Below are 23,786 nucleotides of genomic sequence, written 5' to 3'. Positions count from 1 at the left end.
ACTCTATCAAATTGTATACAAATGGCAGCTATATAATTCGTATGTTTAACAAGTTAAATACATTTCTTAATTTAATCTCCTGATGAACTACCTCCAATATCAATATTAAGGAATTCTTTAATTTTATCATATAGTACCAACACCAAAGCACCCCCTGTACCACGAAGGATATTGGAGAAGGCACCACGAAAAAAGGCATTGATTCCCTCATGTTGGTATATCTTCATAAAGCAGTCTAAAGTTCCTTTATATTGCCGTTCAGCCTCACCACTCTATACAAAGGAAGACAAATAGTTTGTCATTATTTTAATATCTTTCATTCTAAGATAGATTTTTTTCAGCACTAAGGACAGATAAAATTAATACTGTGTTGAATAAGTATGTTGCATTAATGGGCATATATTGAATACTGTACCTCGTGGTTGAAGAATACTCATACTTCTCTGGCCCACTTGAAAACTGATCATATATTAGGTTTAACAAATTTCAAAAGATGGTCATCACATACTATGATTTACCCTCTCACTACATTGCAATTAAGTGAGAAACTGACAGCAAAAAAGATAACTAGAAAACTATCAACTGTTTGGATATTAAGAAAAACACGTCTTAGAAGATATTTAAAACCTAATAATAACCATGAAACTCCTTAACTAAATTTGTAAGATGCAACTTGAGTGGTAACTTATAAGGAAATTAATGACTTTGAAATATTAGAAAGGAAAAGCTGAAAATTAATGAGCAACCTAAACATTTTTAGAAAAGGAATAAACCTAAAAAAAGTAGAAATAAGAAAGTAGCCAGAAGAAATTATGGAATTAAGAAGTAGAAAATAAATACAACAGAAAGCATACAAAGTCAAAGTTAGTTATTTGAAATACTTTACTGACAAATTCCTAGAAACACTGTTTGAGGAAAAACAAGAAAAGGCCCCCAAATTATTAGAAACATCAAAGGTATTAATCATCACTGCAGATGATTCAGAGATTAAGAAAAAGCAAGGGGATATTACAAACAACTTCATGATACCTATTTTGAAAACTTAGAAGAAATGGAAAAATTCCTAAAAAAGTATAATTTACCAACAGAATAAAAAATAAAACATTAGAATAATATATGAAATTCACTAAAGCAATCTAATCAGTTGTTGAAAAATCTTTTATAGAAAACCATGTGTCCAGATGGCTTTATATGTGAGTCCTACTAAATATTCAATGAACATTTAATTCCAATCTTACAGAAGTTTTTCTAAAGAAGAGAAAAAGCAGAAGATTCCCCCATATATTTTACAAGGCTTACATAACCTTGATACCTAAATTAGACTAAGACAATTCAGGAAGGAAAAATTACAAACCAAAAGTCACTGAAACAATGCAAAACCCCTGAACAAAAACTAGCAAATCAAACTCAGCTAAAAACATAAAATACAATACATAATGACTAAGCTGCGTTCATACTAGACATACACGGTTGGTTTAGCTCTGGAAGACAGCTTAATGTAATATGTTAACATATGAAAAAAGAAAAATGAAATCATCTCAACAGATAGAGAAAAAACATGACCACCATTCATGATTAAAAACTGTTGTAACCCAAAACAGAAAGGAACAGCCATAATATGATAAAGGATAACTATAAAAACCCCACGGCTAACATTAATTTATGTAACTTTGAAGTCATTCCTATAAGATTAGCAAAAAAGGTTGCCAGTTTTTACTTCTTTAATACAACACTGAATCAGAGGTCTCAGCCAGTGCTGAGGCAAGAAAAGGAAATAAAAGGTATAAGAACTGATAGGAAAGGGAAAGAAACCTAGTATTATTCACAGATTATATACCTTTCTGTGTAAAAAAAAAAAAAAAACCCACACAACTTCAGAGTGTACATATAGATTAGCGTTTGTAATAGGGTTTAACAAAGTTGTTGGATATAAAATGAAAATACAAAAATTAAAGTACTATTATGGGTTTGCACTGTGTCCCCCCAGAATTCATATATTGAAGTCCCAATCCCCAGTACCTCAGAATGTTACTATATTTGGAGACAGGGTGTGTATGTACGTATATATGTATTTATGATGTTTTATTTGTTTCAGGGGTACAGGTCTGTGATTCATCAGTCTTACATAATACCCAGTATTCATTACAACACATACCCTCCCCAACGTCCATCACCCAGTTACCCTATCCCTGCACCCCCCTCCCCTCCAGCAACCCTCAGTTTGTTTCCTGTGATTAAGTGTCTCTTATGGTTTGTCTCCCTCTCTGGTTTCATCTAGTTTCATTTTTCCCTCTCTTCCATTATGATCCTCTGCCTTGTTTCTTAAATTCTCATAAATATCAGTGAGATCATATGATCATTGTCTTTCTCTGATTGACTTCTTTCACTTAGCAAAATACCCTCTAGTTCCATCCACATCGTTGCAAATGGCAAGATTTCATTTTTTTGATGATTGCATTATATTCCATTGTGTGTGTGTGTGTGTATATATATATATATACACACACACACACACATCTTCTTTATCCATTCATCAGACAGGGTCTTTATAAAGGTAATTAAGATTAAATGAGCTTGTTAGGGTAGGCCCTAATCCAATTTGGCTATCTTTATAAGAAGAGAAACAGAAAAAGGACCGTGGGAGAAGGACAAGGAAAAAGACAGCTATCTACAAGCCAAGGAGAGAAGCCATCAGAAGAAATCAACCCTGCTGGACACCCTGACTCAGATTTCTAGCCTCCAGAACTGTGAGAAAAAAATTTCTCTTGCTGAAGCCACCCAGTCTCTGATGCTTTGTTATGGCAGTCCTAGCAATACACACATATATCTAAAACCCCATACACTCCCAATTTTTTTTCTGAATTATTTTGATTGTAAGTTGCAGATTATCATGTTCCTTATCTTTAAACACTTCCATGTGCATTTTCTAAAAATAAGAAAATTTTCTTGCAAACCCAAAGTAGTTAGCAAAATCAGAAAATGTATATCAATACAGTACCATTTACCTAAATCCACAGTCTGTATGCAAATTAATTTTCCATTTAAAAATGTTTTTCAATGTATTAGACTAGAGCTAGATATAGATCAAGAGGAAACACACATGTAAAAGGAGTAACTTTAAAAATAGTCTACGAGTGAAATAATAATAGGTATGCTTTACCTTTTCAGGTGGCCTACAGGGCTCTCCCAGGACCAATTTGTAGACATAAAATGAGGTTGAGGATAATGATAGTAACTATACCTCACAGCTTTGTTTTGAGAATTAAATGAGTTAAAGTGCAAAATGCTTAGGACAATATCTGGAACACAATAAGCATTATATTACTATTCTAGCTTTCTGGCCTCATTATTTTCAATTGCCCTCATGAAACCTATCATCTAGGTATACTGAACTACCACTCAAGCCATACCTCTATGTATGTTTTTTCCCCTCTGCTAAGAACGTTCTCTCACTGTCCAGAGAAAAAAATCTATTTACAGAGATTTAGCTCTCCAAGGGGCCACATTTGATCACTTTAAGCATTTAGGTATCCTTCTTCTATTGCATTTCTGGAACCTATGCACATTTCCATTTAAACCATTAACTGTATGCATTCAATGCTATGCTATGAATTTGGAAGCAGATTCTACCTTATTTTGTGTTGCCATAACTTAGCATAGATTAAGCACTCAAATATTTGCTGAATAAATGAATATAACAAGTAACATCAATGAAGACTGAATGTACCAAAATTTTGATTTGGAGATTTATGTTTGTTTATTTATTTTGAAAGATTTTATTTATTTATTTGCCAGAGAGAGAGAGAGAAGGGAGGAGGGGCAGAGGGAGAGGGGAGAGACGTAAGCCCAACACAGAGCTCAAGCTCACAACCCTGAGATCATGACCTGAGCAGAAACAAAGAGTCAGACACTTAACCAACTGTGCCACCCAGGTGCCGTGGAGATTTATATAATTTTAAACAAGTTTTCATCCTTGGAGTTAAAAATTACTTACTTTTATTAAAATATACTACAACAAATAATGACATATGTCAGTGGCTTGTAACACAGTTTATTCTACTTAGCCTAATATTCATTTAGGATAGACATACTCACCCAATCCCTGCCACCCCCCTTCAGTTTTCAAACAATATGTTACAGGAGTGGAAGGCATTTCTATTCTGATAACAGAAGAGGAAGAAACTTTTGCTGGATGATGGCTGTTTTGGGATGGGAAAGGATATAAGACAGAGCACATCATGTATTTATTATTGTAAGTAAAACAGATGACTTGCCTTTCAGCCAAAATTTCTCTAAAATTTGAATAAATTATACTTAAATATCAAAGATATTGGAAAATTCAATTAAACTCACAAATAATAATATAAGATACCTGCATCATCATGCGTCTTCTAACTGTGTCAAAGGGATAAGAAAGAATTCCAGAGCATGTGGTCACAACTTGAGCAATGAAAAAGGAGACAAGAAATGGGGTTTCCTTTGGTTTGGGTAATAAGCCCTAGAAAAGAAAAACATGTCAAAAAACGACCTAAATTTCCAAAATATCTTAAATTTTTAAGTCAAAGGATAACTCCTATAATGAAAAGTGTTCAATTATACTTAAAATGCAATAAAACACAGTTGGTTTTAATGTGGAAAGATATAAAATAATATCAGATCAATAAGAAAGAAATATGCCACACATAGCTTTACTTTAAAAGCATATCTGAAAAAAGAAAGCATACTTGCTATTACCAGAGATTTGTTATTAATGGCAAACACTAGGGGAGATAGCTGTCAGTGACCAAAAAAGTTCTTAGCTCTTCTTCACAGAGTTAAAAAAATTAATGCCTGATCTTATTATCAACAGTTATTTGATAAGCATCTTTAAAGCTCTAAGCTAGTGAAGAAACACGCTTAAATTTCATAACTACTACGGAGGATAATAGAGGAAAACAGAGGGAGAGCATACATAAAATTTTCCATGACTAAATAAACATACATTAAAACTTCTTAATTTGCATTAACTTAAATCTGTCTAAAAAAACACAAAAGGAACTAAAAGTAACATGTCCAGACCACAATAAAAATGACCTTCAATTACATTTATACTAATGAGGGAAGGCAGAGACAATATATAAAACATATAAAATTTCCCTCAAGTTTTTATCTTATTTAGTAAGTAACACTGATATTAATTTCACTGCTTCCTTTTGGAAGTAACTGAGAGCATGAGATTTTTGTTTACCACTTAACACAAATTACTTAACTATTCCTAGGTTGCTTTAATATGGGGATATTAAAAGCTATCCTATCCTAACTGAGAGCATGAGATTTTTGTTTACCACTTAACACAAATTACTTAACTATTCCTAGGTTGCTTTAATATGGGGATATTAAAAGCTATCCTAGGATACTGCAAGGAAGTACTTAACAAAGGTCCTAGAACTAAGTAATAACTCAAAATATGGCAGCCATTATAACAATCTTCCTCTTTCTTACTTTATGGAAATGCTGTTAAAATCTGAAATTAAAAGGCAAATTGCAGAACAACCTGGAGAATACAATATAGAATCTAAGAATACCCAAAAGATAACTGAGCTGTAGTATCATTTATTACATTTTACTAATTAGTCATGCTTTGCCTACTTTCTAAAATGATGAGATAGTAAGCTGATTATCTGCATGTAAGAAAGTGATAATAAAGTGAATGTAATACCAGAAAAACTGTTAGAAGATGCCTTTCTATATGCTAAAGATTTGATTTGATGATGTAAGCCTAATTAGCATGTTTTCTATTTGCAACATGATGTATAGTGAGTCTTTCAGTTGCAAACAGCACAAAAACTTAATGTTTGGGTTTATGCTTTATATCTAAAGTCAGATCCATAATACAGTTATAATTCAATAAGGTTATGGCAAAGTCATGATTAAACAGGATTCTATAATGTCTCTTATTTCATCATTTATTTTGAGTTCTATAATTAAAGGCAAAAGTTCATATCTGCTGAACAAACTACTAATTAAAACAATAAAAAGAAACAAGCTATGTATTTAATATATACCAGTTAAAGCCCCAAATTACCTTAACTGTGTCATATGCTCCAAAATAGGAGGCTCGGTACACAATGATACCCTGAACTGAAACACCAAACCCTTGGTACAAACCAACAATTCCGTCTGATTTTGCTATTTTTATAATACAGTCACCTAAACCCTTGAATTGTCGCTCTTCAGGACCTAAAATAAAGCCATTTAAAATGTATTAGCAACATTATATATCAGATAAACACTTTAATCAAAGTAAATTAATCTTACAGATTTAAATATCTGAAACTGCCATTTAGAAATTTTTCTAATAAAAAAGGACACAAATCAAAATCCTCCCATTTCTTTAAAGAGAATTAAAGTTTCACAATAGATTTTAACTGAAAATATCAATCTCTTATAAAAACAATCTAATTCAAGCAATGTGACTGGCTTAAAACATTTCAATAAAATTACCAGAAGCTACTAATTGGGGTTCAGAAAATATTTGGGAATGAAAAATTCTATGACTTGCTTCAGTTGAAAGGCAGAAAGACAGATACAGTAAAAGGACCAAGTTAAAAACTAGCAACTTTAAGAATCATTAACACTTTAGATGAGTTATCATATTTTTCTAGTGTTTGCTGGTTTCGATTTTATTTCCCTTCACCTAGAACTCCTTGACAATATTTTTAAAATATTGTATATAGAATATAATCTTCAAAATGAACTAAATTCTTCCAATTCTGAGAGAAAAGAAAACTATAGAATGAAACTAAAAACAAGATACAGGAGTTTTTGTCACTTTCTTAACAATAACGAGAAAATTTGAACTGCCAGTTAAACATGTTAGATGGAATTCATTATTTTCATCTTTGCTCAAACCGCTATCCCTTCTGATGCATTTTCTCTAATCACTTATCTAAAATTGATGTCACTCCCTGCTCCTAAATATTTTTTCATGTCATTTATTGCTAAATGGCAGTGTATTTTGGTCATTCATTTCTTTATTACTTGTGTCTTCCCCTAGACCATAAGGTACATGAGCCATGAGCTCCACGTTTTATATGGGGTGTCTATGTGTATGTCTCTCATCTTATATCTGAGGCAGAGCCTGGGTCCCAGCAGGCAATCAATAAGTATTTGTTGAATAAATCTCTGTTTTCTTAAGAAATTCTACTAAAATGATAATAAAAGAACAAAACAGGTTTAAAGCCATATAGGTAAGAACAGTACAAGGCAGAGAATGAAATCCAAAATTTTTAGCAAGATGGAAAGGAGATGGAGGAGTGGTAACTCACTCAGAGCAGAAAAAGCTGAAACCTACATTCTTGCAGAGAGAAAAGCAAGCCGTTTTACCCCAATAACCTCAGAAAGACTTATAAATTAGAGGAACTAAGTATTGCTCTTATGGTGAAAGCAAAGTAGCATCTGGATGCTCAAAGCCTCATCCTTGAGCGGCCAAGTGACTTACTCCTCGGCCATACTCAGAACCGAACACAAGGCTCCAGACTGAAAGGGGCCAACTGAGTTACTTCCACAATTGATGAAAAAAGCCTCACACAAAGATACATCATTGTAAAATGTCAAGATCATCAGGGACATAAGGTAATTAAAAGAAAAAAAAGTCACATACAAAAGGATTAGCAGTTAGGAGATCAGTTTCTTAAGAGCAATATTAGAAACAAGAATCCAGAGAAGTGCTTTCAAAATCGTGAAACAAAGTAACTTTAAAGTAGAAATTTACAACTGGCCAAATATTAGGTAAAAGGGTAAGACAGAGACATTTTTAGACAGATCTCAATATGTCTCCTATCCACTCTTCTCAAAAAGTTCAGAAAGCTATTAAAGAACATAATCTACCAAAACAAGAGTAGAACAAAAACACAGGAAGATGTGATAAATAAAGTAAGTAAAGAGAGAGGCAAAGGGAATTTCTGGGATGAGAGCGGTGTATGTAACCTAGAGAGCAGCCATAGTTGAAACAGGAATAAATTCATGGAGGGATAGAAGAGGTAGCTCTCTAGGAAAAAACTGCAAGTAAGTTACAAGAAGTCTTTGTATTTGCTCTTTTGTTACTGCAGTGTTGGCCTTCCTCTTTCTTCTTTTGAGGGAAAAGAAAAAAGTAGTAATCTTTAGGCCCAATGCCTCTACCATTTGGTTGAGGGTAAGGTTTTTAGAATATTCCATGCTGTCTTTATAGCATAACTCTACAATAAATAATACTTCATTCAAAACACAAGGAAGGGAGAGTTAGTATTTTTGAAAATCCTCTACCTTTTCCAATATCAGCACCTAATCGGGTTCGGGCAAAGTCTAGCGGATAAACTACACATAAGGATGTTGCTCCAGCAGCTCCACCAGAAGCCAGGTTTGCCAAAAACCACCTCCAGAACTGAAACATATTAATTACAAAGTGGTTATTAAACTATAGAATCTGTTTAAAATTCTTATTTTTATAAAGGTTAAAAAGCCAGGTTTACAAACTGCTTTTATAAAGTAAGCTATACTTTACTATAAAAATGTGTATCATATTATCCAAAATATTTCCCTTATGTCCATGAAGCCTTTGTTTCTTTCCAGGCAGTCTGGGAGATACAGTTTAAATGCTATATACAGAAATTCCAAGATATTTTAATTGCCTCCAGCAAAACTAGCCCAAATTAGCAAATGAGGCCACATATGATAATCATCTCTTTAGACTATACAATTTTTTTGTTTATACTCGTGTTAGTTATGGTTAAAATGTCAGGCATCTATAGAGGCTCTAATTGTACCCTTTTTTTGGTATGGGGGCAATAATACTTCATAATGCCATAAGTTCACTTTGCAATTTTAGTAGATATTTAAACAGCTCAAAATTTAACAGCTCAAAAATATATTATTTTCAACTGCTGACATGAAAATTGGCAGAAATAAATTATAATATAGTTGAGCAGCATGTAAGTTAGGCCTTACTCATGAACCTCACATGGACTGTTGAGGTTCTTTCTGATAAATATTTTAAAATGTGCCCTGCTTAGGTCCAATAAACTGCTTTTCAACATCTAGAGCTTACTGGAGAAGAAAGGAATATTTGAATTGGAGTGGTTATAGAAAATCTAGGGTATGAGGCCACTGTAACCATTTAAAACACATTAAAATGAATAATATTCTAGTCAAGTTTAGTTTCTTGCTTTATTCTCTGGCTTTTATTTCTAACAATAGTTTTAAGTCTCAGATAGCTTTGGAACTCTCAATTTTCTCTTGGCCTAAAAGGACTTTCCTATTTTTTTTAAACAAAAAGTTACTGATTTATACTCTAATTCAAATTCTACTTCTTCTATGAAACCTCTGATCTCTAAACCTACCCAAAACTGTATATAATGATCTCTGTCCATAAATACTTCAGCTCCCAGAGAATTAAAGGTGAATCCTGTGACCAATATGTAAAATATGTCAACATGTTCCAGATTCTCATTTAAATAAAGTATTTATAATCACTTTCTACTTTCAATTTGTAACTATTTGTATATATGTCTTATCTTACATCGTACAGTCTATAAATTTCTTTTTCTTTTTTTTAAAGATTTTATTTATTTATTTGACAGAGAGAGAGAGACAGCCAGTGAGAGAGGGAACACAAGCAGGGGGAGTGGGAGAGGAAGAAGCAGGCTCCTAGCAGAGGAGCCTGATGTGGGGCTCGATCCCATAACGCCGGGATCATGCCCTGAGCCGAAGGCAGACGCTTAACCGCTGTGCCACCCAGGCACCCCCAGTCTATACATTTCTTAAAGTCAGAATTATTATTATTTATTTAAGAGTTTTACTGAGATATCTTTATATATCATACAATTTACTGATGTAAATTCATCATACAATTCAATGGATTGTTAGTATATTCAGACTGTGCAACCATCACCAGTTTCAGAACATTTTCATCACCCCCCCCTAAAGAGCCCTATACCCACTGGAGTGACCAGCAGTCACTCCACATCCTCCCCATTCCCCTGAGTCCTAGGTAACCATTAAGCCACTTTCTGTCCCTATAGATTTGCCTATTATGGACATTTCCTACACATGGAATAACACAGTATGTAATCTTTTGTGACTAGCTTTTTTCATTTAACAGAATATTTTCAAGATTCATCCACCTGGTAGCAGGTATTAGCATTTCATTCTTTTTATTGCCAAATAATATTCCATTACATGGATTTACCACCTGTTACTTACCCATTCATCAGTTTATGGACATTTTGGTTTTTGTACTTTTTTAAGGCCAAGATTCTTAATTCATCTGTTTATTTCACAAAACAAGTCATGGCCTTGCCCAGAATAATAGTAATGCATTCAATAAACATCTGTTTAATGAGGTACTAGTAATTCCACATACTATCCTAAGAATCTCATGGCTCCTTTTCAGTGAAACTCCTAGGTTTTGTATGGGTAGCCATGCTTCATAATCACCCAGGGATAATTAGATCAGGAGAGTGCATCTGACCCCAAGGTAGCTAATCCATAATCTAGTAGATAATCTGTAACCTGGTAGAAAAAGATAAGCTGGACCAGAGTCTATTTCTTGGGAATTTGACTCTAAAATTCTATGTCAATTAACAGTAAGGACAGAAATAGAGAAGATATTAATTAACTTTTTTAGGTCTCAGTCCTTTTTGAGACTGTTGCAAGCAACAGATCCTCTTCCAATAAAAATCATGTATGTAAAAACACAGTTTTAGTGGTTTAATGTATTCCTCAAACATGCATGGATCCCAGGAAGGCAGATGAATGACTTTCTCCATGGATGATCATATAATTTATTATTTAAACCATGACACTTCTGACAGTGGAAGTGGGGCTTTGGAAAAAATGACACAGGCAGGCAGAACATGTATAAGTAGTATGGTCAACCTTCTGATGGAAGAAAGGAAGGGAGAAGGAGGAAAGAATGAAGGGAGCAAGGAGAGGAAGAAAAGAAGTATCTATGTTGAATCATAATCTTGCAAGTGTTCGTAAACAAACAAAATCTATCTCTCCACAATTAAGCTTGAAAATAAAACAGACCAAGAGGAGGTGGTATATCAGTATAAACGAGAGTTTCAGTTATTAAAAGTCTGTCATTTCAGATTTTACTATATTGTAAAAGGAGAGGGCAAGGAGAGGAATCAGGGAGGGAGAGGAGGATGAAAAAATTTGAGGGTTTTGAAGGAAAATAATCTTGTTTATTTTCAACTGTAGACAAATAGATATTGTGTTAACAGACTCAATGAAGCACCAAAGAACAAATGCCCTAGAACCAAAGTTGTTTCTAACAAAGTTTGTCTCGGCATGAAAGAGAGCTGGGAGAAGTTCTAGTCTTCCTTGTCAAGGGTTGTACTGGAAGCTACTAAAAGGTGGCAGAGAAATATTTTGTGCCCAGGCTCAGCTAAGGTTCACTCAGTCTAGTCACCTCAGCTGACAGAGAAATAGAGTACAGTTGAAGGATCTGAGTTTGGGAGTTAGAAAGACCTGAACAAATGATTTGGTCAAGTGCTCTCACCTCTGATCTTGTTTTCCTTACCTTTACATTTAGGGTAAAAATTACTACCTCAAAGGGTTAGCTGAAAATTCAATGAAACAATATATAATAGGAATATAGCTTCCCATCACAGTTATTATTATTATTTAAAGTAGGCTCCGCGTTCAGCATGACCCAACACGGGGCTTGAACTCACGACCTTGAGATCAAGACCTGAACCAAGATCAGGAGTCTGATGCTTAACTGACTGAGCCACCCAGGTGCCCCCCCAAATGGTTATTTTTTAAAAATTTCTTATTTTGAAACAATTGCAGATTCACATGCATCCTAAGAAATGATACAAAAAGAACCCTCCAACTAATTTCCCCTAATATCTAGCATAACTATAGAGGAAATTAACACTGATAAAAACTTGTCTTATTCAGATTTCACCAATTTTACATGCATTCGTGTGTGTATTTAGATATATGCGGATTCATGTGCCCACCGCCACAGCCAACAGTTCCATGATAAAGATCCCTTGATGCTACCCTTTCACAGACATAACTACCTCCTTCTCTTCTGGCAACCACTACTATGTTTCATCTCAATGATTTTGACATTTTAAGAATGTTATACAAATGAAATCAGAAAGCAAATAACTTTTGAGATTGAGTTTTTTTCACCTAGCATCCAAAGTTGCTACACGTATCAAGTTTGTTCTTTAAAAAATTATAGAATATACATAACATAAAATTTACCATTTTCGTCATTAAAAAAAAAAGATTTACTTATTTATTTGAGAGAAAGAGCATGCAGGGGGAAGGCAAACGGAGAGGGAGAGAGAGAATCTCAAGCAGACTCCCCGCTGAGTTCGGTTGCCCAAACCCTTTATATACTGAGATCTTTAGGACCAGCCCTTGACCAGTTCCTTCAAGATAATGTCTAAGCCCTTGGAATATCCTACCTGGTAAGAGTCTCTTTGTATGCTGGAGGCTTTGGGCCATACCAGATTGTTTATGCTAACATGAGAATTTATGGTGAACACCTCTTTTGTATGCTTGGAACACTGAGCTAACTTATATATCAGTTTGATCTCTAGGTTAGGGGGCAGTGGCTGGAGTCTGAGTAGCTAAGGACAGTCACATTCCATGCCTACGTAACTAACTCCCAAAAGAATCCTGGACACCAATGTTCAAGTGAGCAACTCTGTTTGGTAACACATCATATGTATTCTCACACATCACTGCTGGGAGAATTAAGTGCTATCCATGTGACTCTACTAGGAGAACATAACTAGAAGCGTGCATCTAGTTTCTCCGGGACTCTGTCCCTATGTGCTTTTTCCCTTTGCTGATTTTAATATATAGCTTTTTTGCTGTAAAAAACCATGAATGTAGTAGTTTTTCTGACTTCTTTGAGTCCTAGTGAATCACTCAACATGAAGGTGATCTTGGGGACCTCTGATGAAGGTTCTGAGTCAAGAAAAGTTGCAATTATTACAGTTGTCAGCTAAAAAATACAGGAATATTTTTCCCAGTGCCTACCATAAAGCATAGTACTGTGATAAACACTTTACAAGTAATCTCATCTAAACGTCAAAAGCTTTTTTCAGATAAGAAAACTAAGGATCACTGAGGTGACTTTTAAAAAACTCACACAGCTAAATAACAGAGCACTAGGATCTGTTGCTAAAAAAATCCAGATCTTCTAAGTCTAAAGAATTTTCCTCATTACCTTTATATCTCCCACTACATAAGAGACAGTGCAAATTACTCATTAAACATTTGTTAATGAAATATAAATTGTGAAAAAATGGGAATAAAGGATATGAAAAGAAATTTAAACAGGCAGCAACAAAGAAATGTTCCAAAGACAGCTGCTTTTATAAAGAACCTCCTAGGACACCTCAGTTGGTTGGTTGGCTGGTCGGGGGGGGGGAAAGAGACAGAGAAAAGATAAAGGGGAAGAAAGACTTTGTAAGGGCAAAGGGAAGACTTTAAGAGTAACAGAGGTGGTATAATGTATATGGAAGCAACAAAACAAATAGAAACCAAAACAAATGACATATAGTTCATACAAACAGGAAATTTTGAAATCGAAATTCTGTAATCAAGGGAGTAATTACCTTGAAAAGAGAAAGTACTTTTTCAATAAAAAAAGAATCCTCCAACTTCAATTTACTGCTTTTCTGTTTTGTTTGATTTGATCTTCCTATGCACTTTCATCTCGGCTAAATGGAGCCTTAGTCATAAAAATGAAACCATGTACTTCTTTAGGAAATTAATTACCTCAGATATGTATGAATATAGATCCGTTAATTGCTTTTTTTGAACTTTCCTAGTGTAGTAGAATAGTGATTATAACATGTATTTGTTTAAATTATTATTTCTTCTACCACTTGGCACCTCCTCCCCAAATAAAATATCATAGGTGAAGGCAAATCCAACTATTTCTTAGAAAATAGTAGATATTAAAATGTACTTACCTGTTTTTCTTTATTAACTCCAGACATGAAAAGTTGTTTGTATTTGTCCTTAAAAGCAAAATTTAGAGCTTGTGTTGGAAAATATCGGATAACATTTGCCAAATTGCCACGCCAATAACTGAAAAAACCTACAGAAGAAAACATTAAATATAAACTTGTATTATTAAAAAATTCCTATAGTTTTAACAAACTTAGTTATTTGAGTTATCTAAAACTTACACCCTTTCTCATGAGAAAAAATTAAGTCTACATGTAAATCCACTGAAGAAAAAAGGCAGTGTTAACTTCATGTACCCCATTCCAATTTTGTTAATTTCCAGTAAAAAGCCTCAAATACCTTAAAATCTATGGAAAGTATCGTCATTTGAATATAAGGCTTTTTACTAGTAGAAAAACAGAGCTCCCTAATATTTGTCAGAGAAGCTAGTAACCCTTAGCCTCATTTACAAATCAGGATATGCAATTCCTATGGTTAGAACAAAACTGGTTTGTATATATACATATGCGAATGAGAAAGCGTTTAGTCTAAAGTGGGGGCTCCTGGGTGGCTCAGTCAGTTCAGTGTCTGACTCTTGATTTTGGCTCAAGTCATGATCTCAGGGTTGTAAGATCGAGCTGTGTGGGGGGTTCTGTGCTTAAGAGCCTGCTTAAGATTCTCTCTCTCCCTCTGCCCCTTCCCTCAGCTCCCTCTCTTTAAAAAAAAAAAAAAAAAAAAAGAGTCTAAAGTATATTTACCTTCTGGGACCTAGCCAGAAAGGGATCAATTTACAATTCAAGGCATTCTACAGAGGCCTGATGGAGACACTGGAGAAAACTTTCAAGTCAATAATCTTCCCATTTCAAATCTCCATGGATTGACCAATCCTTAAAATTCAGTCATTGTGTTACCCCTATAATTCAGCTACCTTTATAATCGAGCTGCTCTAGAATACAATAGGCTCTCTCTTCAGCAGCCACAGTTGTTTCTACTAGATTGCAAATTGTCCAATGGTTTGATCTGGCTACTCTGAATAGGATACGTCTAGTCCCAGCTTGGAAAATACCCAGAATCAGTCTTCTAAAGATAAAGATTCAAATGAAAATAATCTCAGTTGACTGGGCTGATGCTCAGAAACTGAAAGTTATATTTATTTGTTAAATAAAGTCTGCTTTGTGGAAAAAAAAACCACAGAATTTCGGTGAATCCCAAACTGGATGTAAAGCAATTGCACAAAGATAATTAAGAAGCATATTTAATAGCCAAGAAATAATCTCTGTACTCAAGTCTTTACTAGGACATGGAACATGGATGGAAATGCTACCATTTCCTGAGTGTTTAATATGTTCCAGGCACTGGCCGAAGACTATATTTCATTTAATCACCACATTATACTTATGATGTAGGTTCTTCTATAGTACCTATATTATCCATGCACAAACTGAAACTTTAAAAGTTTAAAAATTGTCTACAGGCATGGTTAATAAATAGCCAACCAGGATTTAGTCAGGTCTTGTTGTGTTGGACTCCAAAATTCTATTCCAGGTTTGGGTTTCTGGAGAAATAAATCTTAAAAGTCCTAAAATTATTAAAGTGTGGTAAATAAAGCTCTTTTTTAAAAAGGAAACTGATTATTATAAAAAAAACTTTTGAGGCAATATTAACAAAAACAACAATACTAAATTCTAGGAACTTCTTATTCATTCAATCCTCATAATCACCCATGAGGAAGGTATTATTAGTCTCTCCATTTTAAAGATGAGGGAATGAGTTAAAAAAAAACTTCTAAGGCAGAGGGAAGTTAAGTAACTTGCCCAAGTTCACTTAGAAAATTGTAGTTGTGGAATTCAAACCCAAGCAATCTGGTTCAATAATTAAGTTCCTTATCTACAACACTTTTCCATATATACTTTAATCAAGTGAATATTTTCTATACTAAGAAAGGTCAATTGTTTTGCTTCAATGGAAGCAAAATAAAAATCTTAAAAACATAAGAAACATAAGCAAATTATACAGGGATATTTCTTGCTAGTTATGGCCACATTGAATTATTATGGGAGATTGGTGAATCTAATTTTTGGAGGTATTTTTAGGGATTTTTAAGTTCTTCATTGTAAATGAAAACATTTAAGAAAGCATTTGTATTTCCTTTTTTTTTTCTTTTTTTTTTTTTTTTTAAAGATTTTATTTATTTACTTGACAGAGAAAGAGACAGCCAGCGAGAGAGGGAACACAAGCAGGGGGAGTGGGAGAGGAAGAAGCAGGCTCCTAGCAGAGGAGCCTGATGTGGGGCTCGATCCCAGAATGCTGGGATCACGCCCTGAGCCGAAGGCAGACGCTTAACGACTGAGCCACCCAGGCGCCCCGCATTTGTATTTTCTTAGAGGTTAGACCTCCGGAAGAGAAATATAGAGAATGAAATATGATTGCATCAATGATATTGAAGAATATGATTTGATTTTCTAGACTATGTTTTATAGTAACACAATGATGGGTTACTGGCAGAGGACAAAGTCAATTTTAAAAGGATGAAAAAGAACAAATTGGCTGGAAAATTGCCAATATGATCAAATGGGATTTAAGTTGCAAAAAATAATTTGTTTTAAAAAAATAAAGGGAGTAATTACCTTAAAAAATAAAGGAGGTCTAGAAAAAGTGCCATATATCAAAAGATATTAGAGGGGTGCCTAGGTGGGTCAGTCGTTAAGTGTTGGCCTTTGGCTCAGGTCATGATCCCATCGTCCTGGGATCGAGCTGGCACTGGGCTCCCTGCTCAGCGGGAAGCCTGCTTCTCCCTCTCCCCCTCCCCCTGCTTGTGTTCCCTCTCTTACTGCCAAATACATAAAATCTTAAAAAAAAATGATATTAGAATTTCCATTTTATACATAGCTCTTAAATATTAATAGTAGTTTTGGAAATGGCTTACTCAGCTGAATTGTACTGAGATATTATGGACTTAGATTATGAGTTATTAGTAATAATTCTGTAATTATGATTATAGTCCGAATCAATATTTATTTCGCAAAAGAGTGTCATAGAGGGGTGTGGGGATGGCTCCATCGGTTAAGCATCTGACTCTTGATTTCAGCTTAGGTCATATTCTTAGGGTTGTGAGATGCTCCATGCTCTGCAGGGAGTCTGCTTGAGATTTTCTCTCTCCCTCGCCACCCCCCCAAGGAAGCTTGCTTTCTCTCTCTCTAATAAATATATAAATCTTAAAAAAAAAAAAAAAAGAGTGTCATATATAAGAGCAGTATAAAGGTTTGTAATTTTGGCTAATTAATTAAGTATAAGGGAAGATTTTGATGACAAAAACATCTGGAAATTAACCTGAGACCGTGACAGAGTGCTGGATTTATGAGTCAAAGGGTTTGTGAGAGTTGGCTGAAGAATATATTCTTTTTAGCAAAAATACATTTGAATGAAAAAAACCTAAAAAATTCACCAAAACAAATGTCAATGTCTCAATGAAAATCTAGAAATAAATAAATCCCTAGAAATATAACAGGAAAACTGACAGCTTTTAATGGGTTATGTCTGAAAAAATATAATCTCACATACACAAAATACTTTTGCATATATTTCACAGAATTCATGGATTTCCTGAAGCTACAGAGTCAGGTTAAGAACTCCTCTTTTGAGGGGTCTGGGTGGCTCAGTTGGTTAAGCCTCTGCCTTCTGCTCAGTTTGTGATCCCGGGGTCTTGGGATAAAGCCCAGTGATGGGCTTCCTGCTCAGTGGGTAGCCTGCATCTCCCTCTCTCTCTGCCCTTCCCACCGCCTCCCCCCACCCCACTGCCGCTTGTGCTCTCCCTCTCTCTCTCTCAAATAAATCTTTTAAAAAACCCATTTTAATCTTTTTCCATAGATCACCCTTAATAAATTTATTCTTATTCCTTTCTTTGCATCTCACTGCTATACCATGCTTTTAGGGGCTTCGAGGTCCCTGCTAAGAGTGCAAAAAGAAAGGAACTTCCAAGTGAAATTCTGAATGTATTTTCTACAGGAATATTATTTCTGGGGGCCAGGTTTCAGGGTTTTATTCAACTATACTTTAGGTACACTATGTATCTATGTAGGTTGCCTCAGACAGACTACAAAAACCTATTCTATGTGTAATGCAAGTTTATCCCAAATATATTCATTTACAAATGCATATCAGGAATATATGTCTGTAAATTTAGGAAAGCATACATACAGATTAAAGAGTTAAAATTTATTGAGCACTAATTGCAACAGACACATGGTTGAATATTTTACAGGTATGACTTTGTTTAACCCTCACAACTACCATATTGGGTAGGTACTATTACTATACCCAGTATACAACTGAGGTGATTGAGGCTGACAGAGGTTAAATAAAATTGCTGAAGGTCAGAAGGTGAGGAAAAGGCTGGGACTTGATTCCAGAATCTGACTCCAGACCTAGAACTATTGAATCTCTACTGCCTCTCTATAAAAATCCACTCTGGGTAAAAACAATAGTATTCTTTGGTCAGTATAATCCATTCTGGAGGTGTCTAGGAGCCTATTTAAAAAAAGCAAGTAAAATCCATTCTGGATAAAAACAGTAGTATTTTTGGTCAGAATAAAACAAGGGAAAAGAGTGATGCATATGTAGGAGTATTTTGACTCTCTCTAGTCCATATAGAATAAAGGACAGTTTCCTAAGATATACTCACAAAATTGGTAGAGAAAACCATAGTGATTGTGGTGTCTTTCTCTGTTAATAACAAAATATCTAAGTTTTTTACTTAATTGCTATGAAAAAAAATAATCTCTTCAAAATCTAAGGCTGAGAAAAACTATTATGAACTTAATTCTGAGAAAATAATTAAGAATGAAAATAGAACAAACAAATGAATATGGGGGGGAAGAGAGAACGAGGTAAACCATAAAACAGACTCTTAAATATAGAGGAGGAGGAGAGGTGGGTGGGGGCATAGTTTAAATGGGTGATGGGTATTAAGGAGGGCACTTGTAGTGATGAGCACTGGGTGTTGTATGTAATTCTACACCTGAAACTAACATCACACTGTATGTTAACTAACTGGAATTTAAATAAAAAGTTGAAACTAAAAAAAAAAAAAAATTAAAATAGATCTAATGGGAAAATGAGAAAAAGTTACGGGGCCATTTACTGGTGAACTTATTTGCCAAGAATGAGAATGCTAAGCATTTCTGGGTATAAATATTCTAGACTGGTGGGGTACAACATGTTTTGACAATATGCCTATCTGTGAAAAATATGTAAGCATGACGTTCAAATACATATATATATATATATTTATATATATGTGTACACATTAAAAAACTATATACTTTTTCACTATACTACTCTCTTATGCACATTTGTAAAATATACCCAAAATAGAAATTAAAGGATGAAATAAAGAATTTTCATTTAAAAACCTCTTATTTGGTACCTAGTACATAGCAGACTTGCTGGGGATAGCATTAGGAACAAATTTCTTGGTCTTATAGAGCTTATATTTTGAGGGAGAGGTACCAGGGAGACAGACAATGAACTAATAAATATTTCAAGTGGCTATAAAAACAAAAATAGAGATGGAATGAGGAAGGGCTATTTAGATTGGGTGGTTGGGAAAAACTTCCGGCTAGAAATTAGAGTAAACTTAGCATTCATTTGAACAATTAAACAATATTTTTAGATATCTTGCTAATCATGATGTTCTCATACCATCATCTGCTATTATCTCAAGGCACCATTAGGGTAATGTTCATTCTTAAGAACAGTATACATGAATCTATATTTCAAATAGTCTTCTTCATAATTTCGAATATTCAAATAGTCTTCTTGCCTCTATAAATCCACTGAACAAACATAAACTATGTTTATTCTATAATAATTGAGGAAGGGTGCCTGTCATCCCCTCTCCACTGTGTAATTCATACTTTTTTCAGAATACCTTAGTGTCCCGTGATATATAATTCACATTTGGCCCAAGCATAGGTGCCAGTGCCAACTCATATACCAAATATCATAAAGCTTATTTTCCCATTTTATTTAAAGTGAATGCCTAATATTTTCTTTCCATACCCCAAAACACTGTTTTTAAGATATAAAAAAACCTCATGGCCAGAAACTCCTAAAAGAAGAGTTCTGGTAGGTGCTTAAAAATGAGCTGCATAGATCAGATCTTTAAAAGATTAGGTTTCCAATATATTAAATAAAACAATTATTTTAATTTAAAATAGTCTTACATATATGCATACTGTGTCCAGTGAAAAATTACTGCATAGACACCAAAATGTTAACTGTGGTGATTTTAGCAGTGATTTGTTTTACTTTCTGCTTCTTTATATTTTCTAACTTTCTATAATAAACATGCATTATTTGTGTAATAAAAGTTTAAAGAGCATTAAATTAAATGCACACAAAGTTGGAAGGTCCTACAACCAACTAAAGAATAGAATAAGTCTTTAAGAATAGCATCAGCCAAGATAAATCTAGAAGTTTTTATAAGCCAAGGAAGGCTTACAGAAAGTATGAAAGGTACCCAAAGAGATGTTTAAAGCCAAGTTCAGAGCTTTAAAATGAAGAGATTTATCTTTGGGGTAGAAAGAAAGCAGAGATAAGGTAAGAAGATAGTGAGAGAGCATCTGCTTGTGCCTAATGAGTTCATGTCTCTCAGGTTCATTTCATGTTGCCTAAAGAAAAGTTATCAGAAAATTAGAACAAACATGAAACACAAAAGAAACTTCAGAACACTTGAGATGGGAATGTGTCTTGATTTTCAAAAAAGCAACAGAAGGTAAATTCCAGAAAATAACAATTTCAGAACTTGATTGCCTAGTAAAGTTCCAGAATGATCTACCACAGTGATTCTCAAACTTACCGGGCTCAAGTCTTCTATACAGAATAAATATTTTACACTACCTCCTTTACTATCTAGAAATAGAATTCAAAGACTGTGACCTCTTCAACAATTTTTTATAAATCCATACTATTCCCTCTCTACTATACAGGAAGAGAAAATAAAGACATTTTGAATAAAATAGGTATTTTAATTAGTAAATTGGTGAGTCATAAACACACCATAGACAAAATAGTCAGATGTTTGCTTCTACTTAATAATGAATGTTATACTTAAGCTACCACTAACATTTCTTTTAAAAGGGCCTAATAAATATATTTGTGTATATGTATGTCCAATCATCATGAATGCAATAGTTAAGTGGTGACCATATATCACAAGAAGAATTGGTGAGTTTTCCCAATGGTGAACAACTCTCAGTACAATTTTTTTTGGGGGGGGGGCAGAGGAAGTGGGAGAGAGAGCATCTTAAGCAGGCTCCACGCCCACCCAGTGCAGAGCCCAGACACAGAGCCTGAGGCGGGGCTCCATCTCACTGCCCTGAAATCATGACCTGAGCAAAAATCAAGAGTCTGACACTCAATAGACTGAGCCACCCAGGTGCCCCTTAGTACAATTCTTAACAAAACAAAGTACAATATTCCCTCTACTTACATGGTAGCTACATTTCTGGAATCAGCGTGAATGGAAACTATGTCCCAGATAGTTTGTGTTTATAACTAAATCAGAGTTAGGTTCTAGGCTTAGAAAATCATAATCAGGTTTTACTGCTAAAAGAGTGTCCAGTGGGAGAACTAAGTCATTCAGGTTGCAAGTAAGTATTTGTCATGTAGGACTGGCCATGTGCAGCAGCAGGATGTTTATCATCCCTGGCTCTTGCCTTTTACATCATTGCAATTCAGGATTATACCCTTCTATCTTTGTGCTAAACAAAAATTCCCTACAAGTTTGTAAGAAATGCCCCTAGATGGCAATATTATCCCTGTTGTGAATTCTAATCTCTTAGCACAGGATATGCCATGATGTGTGTATTCATAACAAAGCCCTGTATGTAAGAATAGAAAACATCTTAAAGTTCTGTTTATGATCATCTCATTGGAAGGTAAAGAAAACAGGGACTGGGATACTATTCAGAATGATCTCAATTTACAAGAGCCATATTGAATATGTTTAGGTTTAAATATCATTTAAAACACATAAAATATAAAATAAATTAGTGCTGATCAGCATAATCAGACCAGGATATTTAACTTTACCTAAGTATTTAAAGCAGATTAGCTAAGAGTCCTTTACTTCTCTGAAGAGGTCCTAGAATATCAGCCAAGAAGAGGTAGTTCCCACTTTTCCTTTAAAAACTCTGGGGGAAATGGGAAGCTTACTCTGATAAAACAAATGCGAATGGAGAAATGTGAAGCACTATGAAAGATCTGAGCTCAGCTCCCAGGTGGGCATTCTAAATTTACAGCTTAGGTGATGCTTTAAGAGTTAACACTCAGGGGAGCCTGGGTGGCTCAGTAGGTTAAGCATCTGCCTTCAGCTCTGAGGCATAATCCTCATAACCTCATAATCTGAGGGTCCTGGAATTGAGCCCCACATCGGGCTCCTGGCTCAGCAGGAAGTCTGTTTCTCCCTCTGCCTGCTGGTCCCTCTGCTTGTGCTCTCTCTCTCAAATAAATCTTAAAAAAAAAAAATGAGTTACACTCCACCCTAAATACAACACTCAACAGCTCAAGAGGAGTTGTAACTACATATCTAGGGAGAGAATACTTTTTTCATTAAATAGTAACCACAGCCATAGGAGTGGAAGAAAGGATGGCACTGGAGTTGAAGCCACTTCACGTCTTGTTCAGAATACACAATAAGTAGGCCTATTTCCTTTTTTAAGTTCATATAGAGTTTTCAATTGAATACAACTACACGGGTGAATCATAGAAAATTATTGACAAATTTATCCTCTTATCCACTTAGCTAACTTAGGAGCAATTCTGCAACAGGAGGGTATTTAATGGTTAACAAAGCACTTTCATTATTTATTCCTTGAAATCATTTCAGTAATACTGGGAAAAAACCCTCCACGATGAAAAAAACCTCAAAATTTTAATTAAGGCAGGGCTGAAGCAAAATACTACTGTCTTTATTTAAAATTTTGATATTTTGCTCATCTTGGATTTTTCACATTTTCACTTGTATCATTTGTCTTTCCGAGTTTTGGGAGGCCCTCTACAAATTTGTATAGCGGTGAATGCCTCTTTAGTTTCAGCCCTGGTCTTCAGTAGTTCTCAAGAATAAACAGAACCTCTTTTCACCGAATAGAACTAGAGTACTGGGAGGCTCCGATGCTTTCATATTTGGAGTACTTCTCTTAAAAGTACTATTTCAACAAATATTTAAGCACCTTAAAGCACCTGTTAACATACAGCAAAGTACCTAACAGCAGTTCTCTCAATCCTGGGAAGTCAACCACTTTCCTTCTGAGCCAGGCACAAGTGCACCAAGGTGTAAATCCTGACGTTGAGGAGAAACTTAAGAGAAAGAGGATGTGGTGGTCTCTCCTACCCAGGACTGGTCACATAACAGGCCTTCTCGCCTCTAGGAAGCCTAGCCTCTTAAGACTGGTTAAGAAACTGATTTCTCAACGGTGAAGAAACTCATCACCGACAGATGCGGCTGTGGTGCAGTCCATCCCCTCTCGCTCCACCCCCTTCTCTGGAAAGCTGACCTAGAACAGGACCGGCTGGCACGGTGGCCTCCGGTACGCACCTTGCTCTCGGGGAATCCGCACCAGGCAGTCCACCATGCCTTTGTACTGCGCCTCGGCACTGATCTGCTTGGATGACGCCTGCACCTGCAGCAGCAGCTTCACCCGCTCAATGGGGGCCACCGCGGTCTTGGACACAGCCGCTGCGACCCCGCCTGCCAGCAGGTCCTTCCCGAAGGATGAGGGGTCAAAGAGCCGCTTTTCCGACTTCTTCTCTTGCTTCTTCTTCGGAGGTTCACGCTGCAT

The 23,786-nt window shown here is 35.1% G+C and overlaps 1 protein-coding gene across 1 annotated transcript; it reads right to left on the bottom strand.

Annotated features, from left to right (window-relative positions):
* Positions 1-23,786, bottom strand: SLC25A31 (solute carrier family 25 member 31). Its single transcript, XM_008684396.2, has 6 exons — positions 23,543-23,786; positions 13,968-14,095; positions 8,284-8,401; positions 6,065-6,219; positions 4,373-4,498; positions 1-272 (listed from the first exon to the last, which is right to left on the bottom strand). Exons 1-6 carry the CDS (start codon positions 23,784-23,786, stop codon positions 72-74), a joined length of 972 nt encoding a protein of 323 aa, XP_008682618.2. The 3' UTR covers positions 1-71.

Source organism: Ursus maritimus, unplaced genomic scaffold (genome assembly GCF_017311325.1).
Source record: "Ursus maritimus isolate PB19 unplaced genomic scaffold, ASM1731132v1 scaffold_11, whole genome shotgun sequence".
In the NCBI taxonomy this organism is placed as follows: Eukaryota; Metazoa; Chordata; class Mammalia; order Carnivora; family Ursidae; genus Ursus; species Ursus maritimus.
Note: the sequence above shows the minus strand (reverse complement) of the source record. Positions and strands in the feature narration are given on the sequence as shown.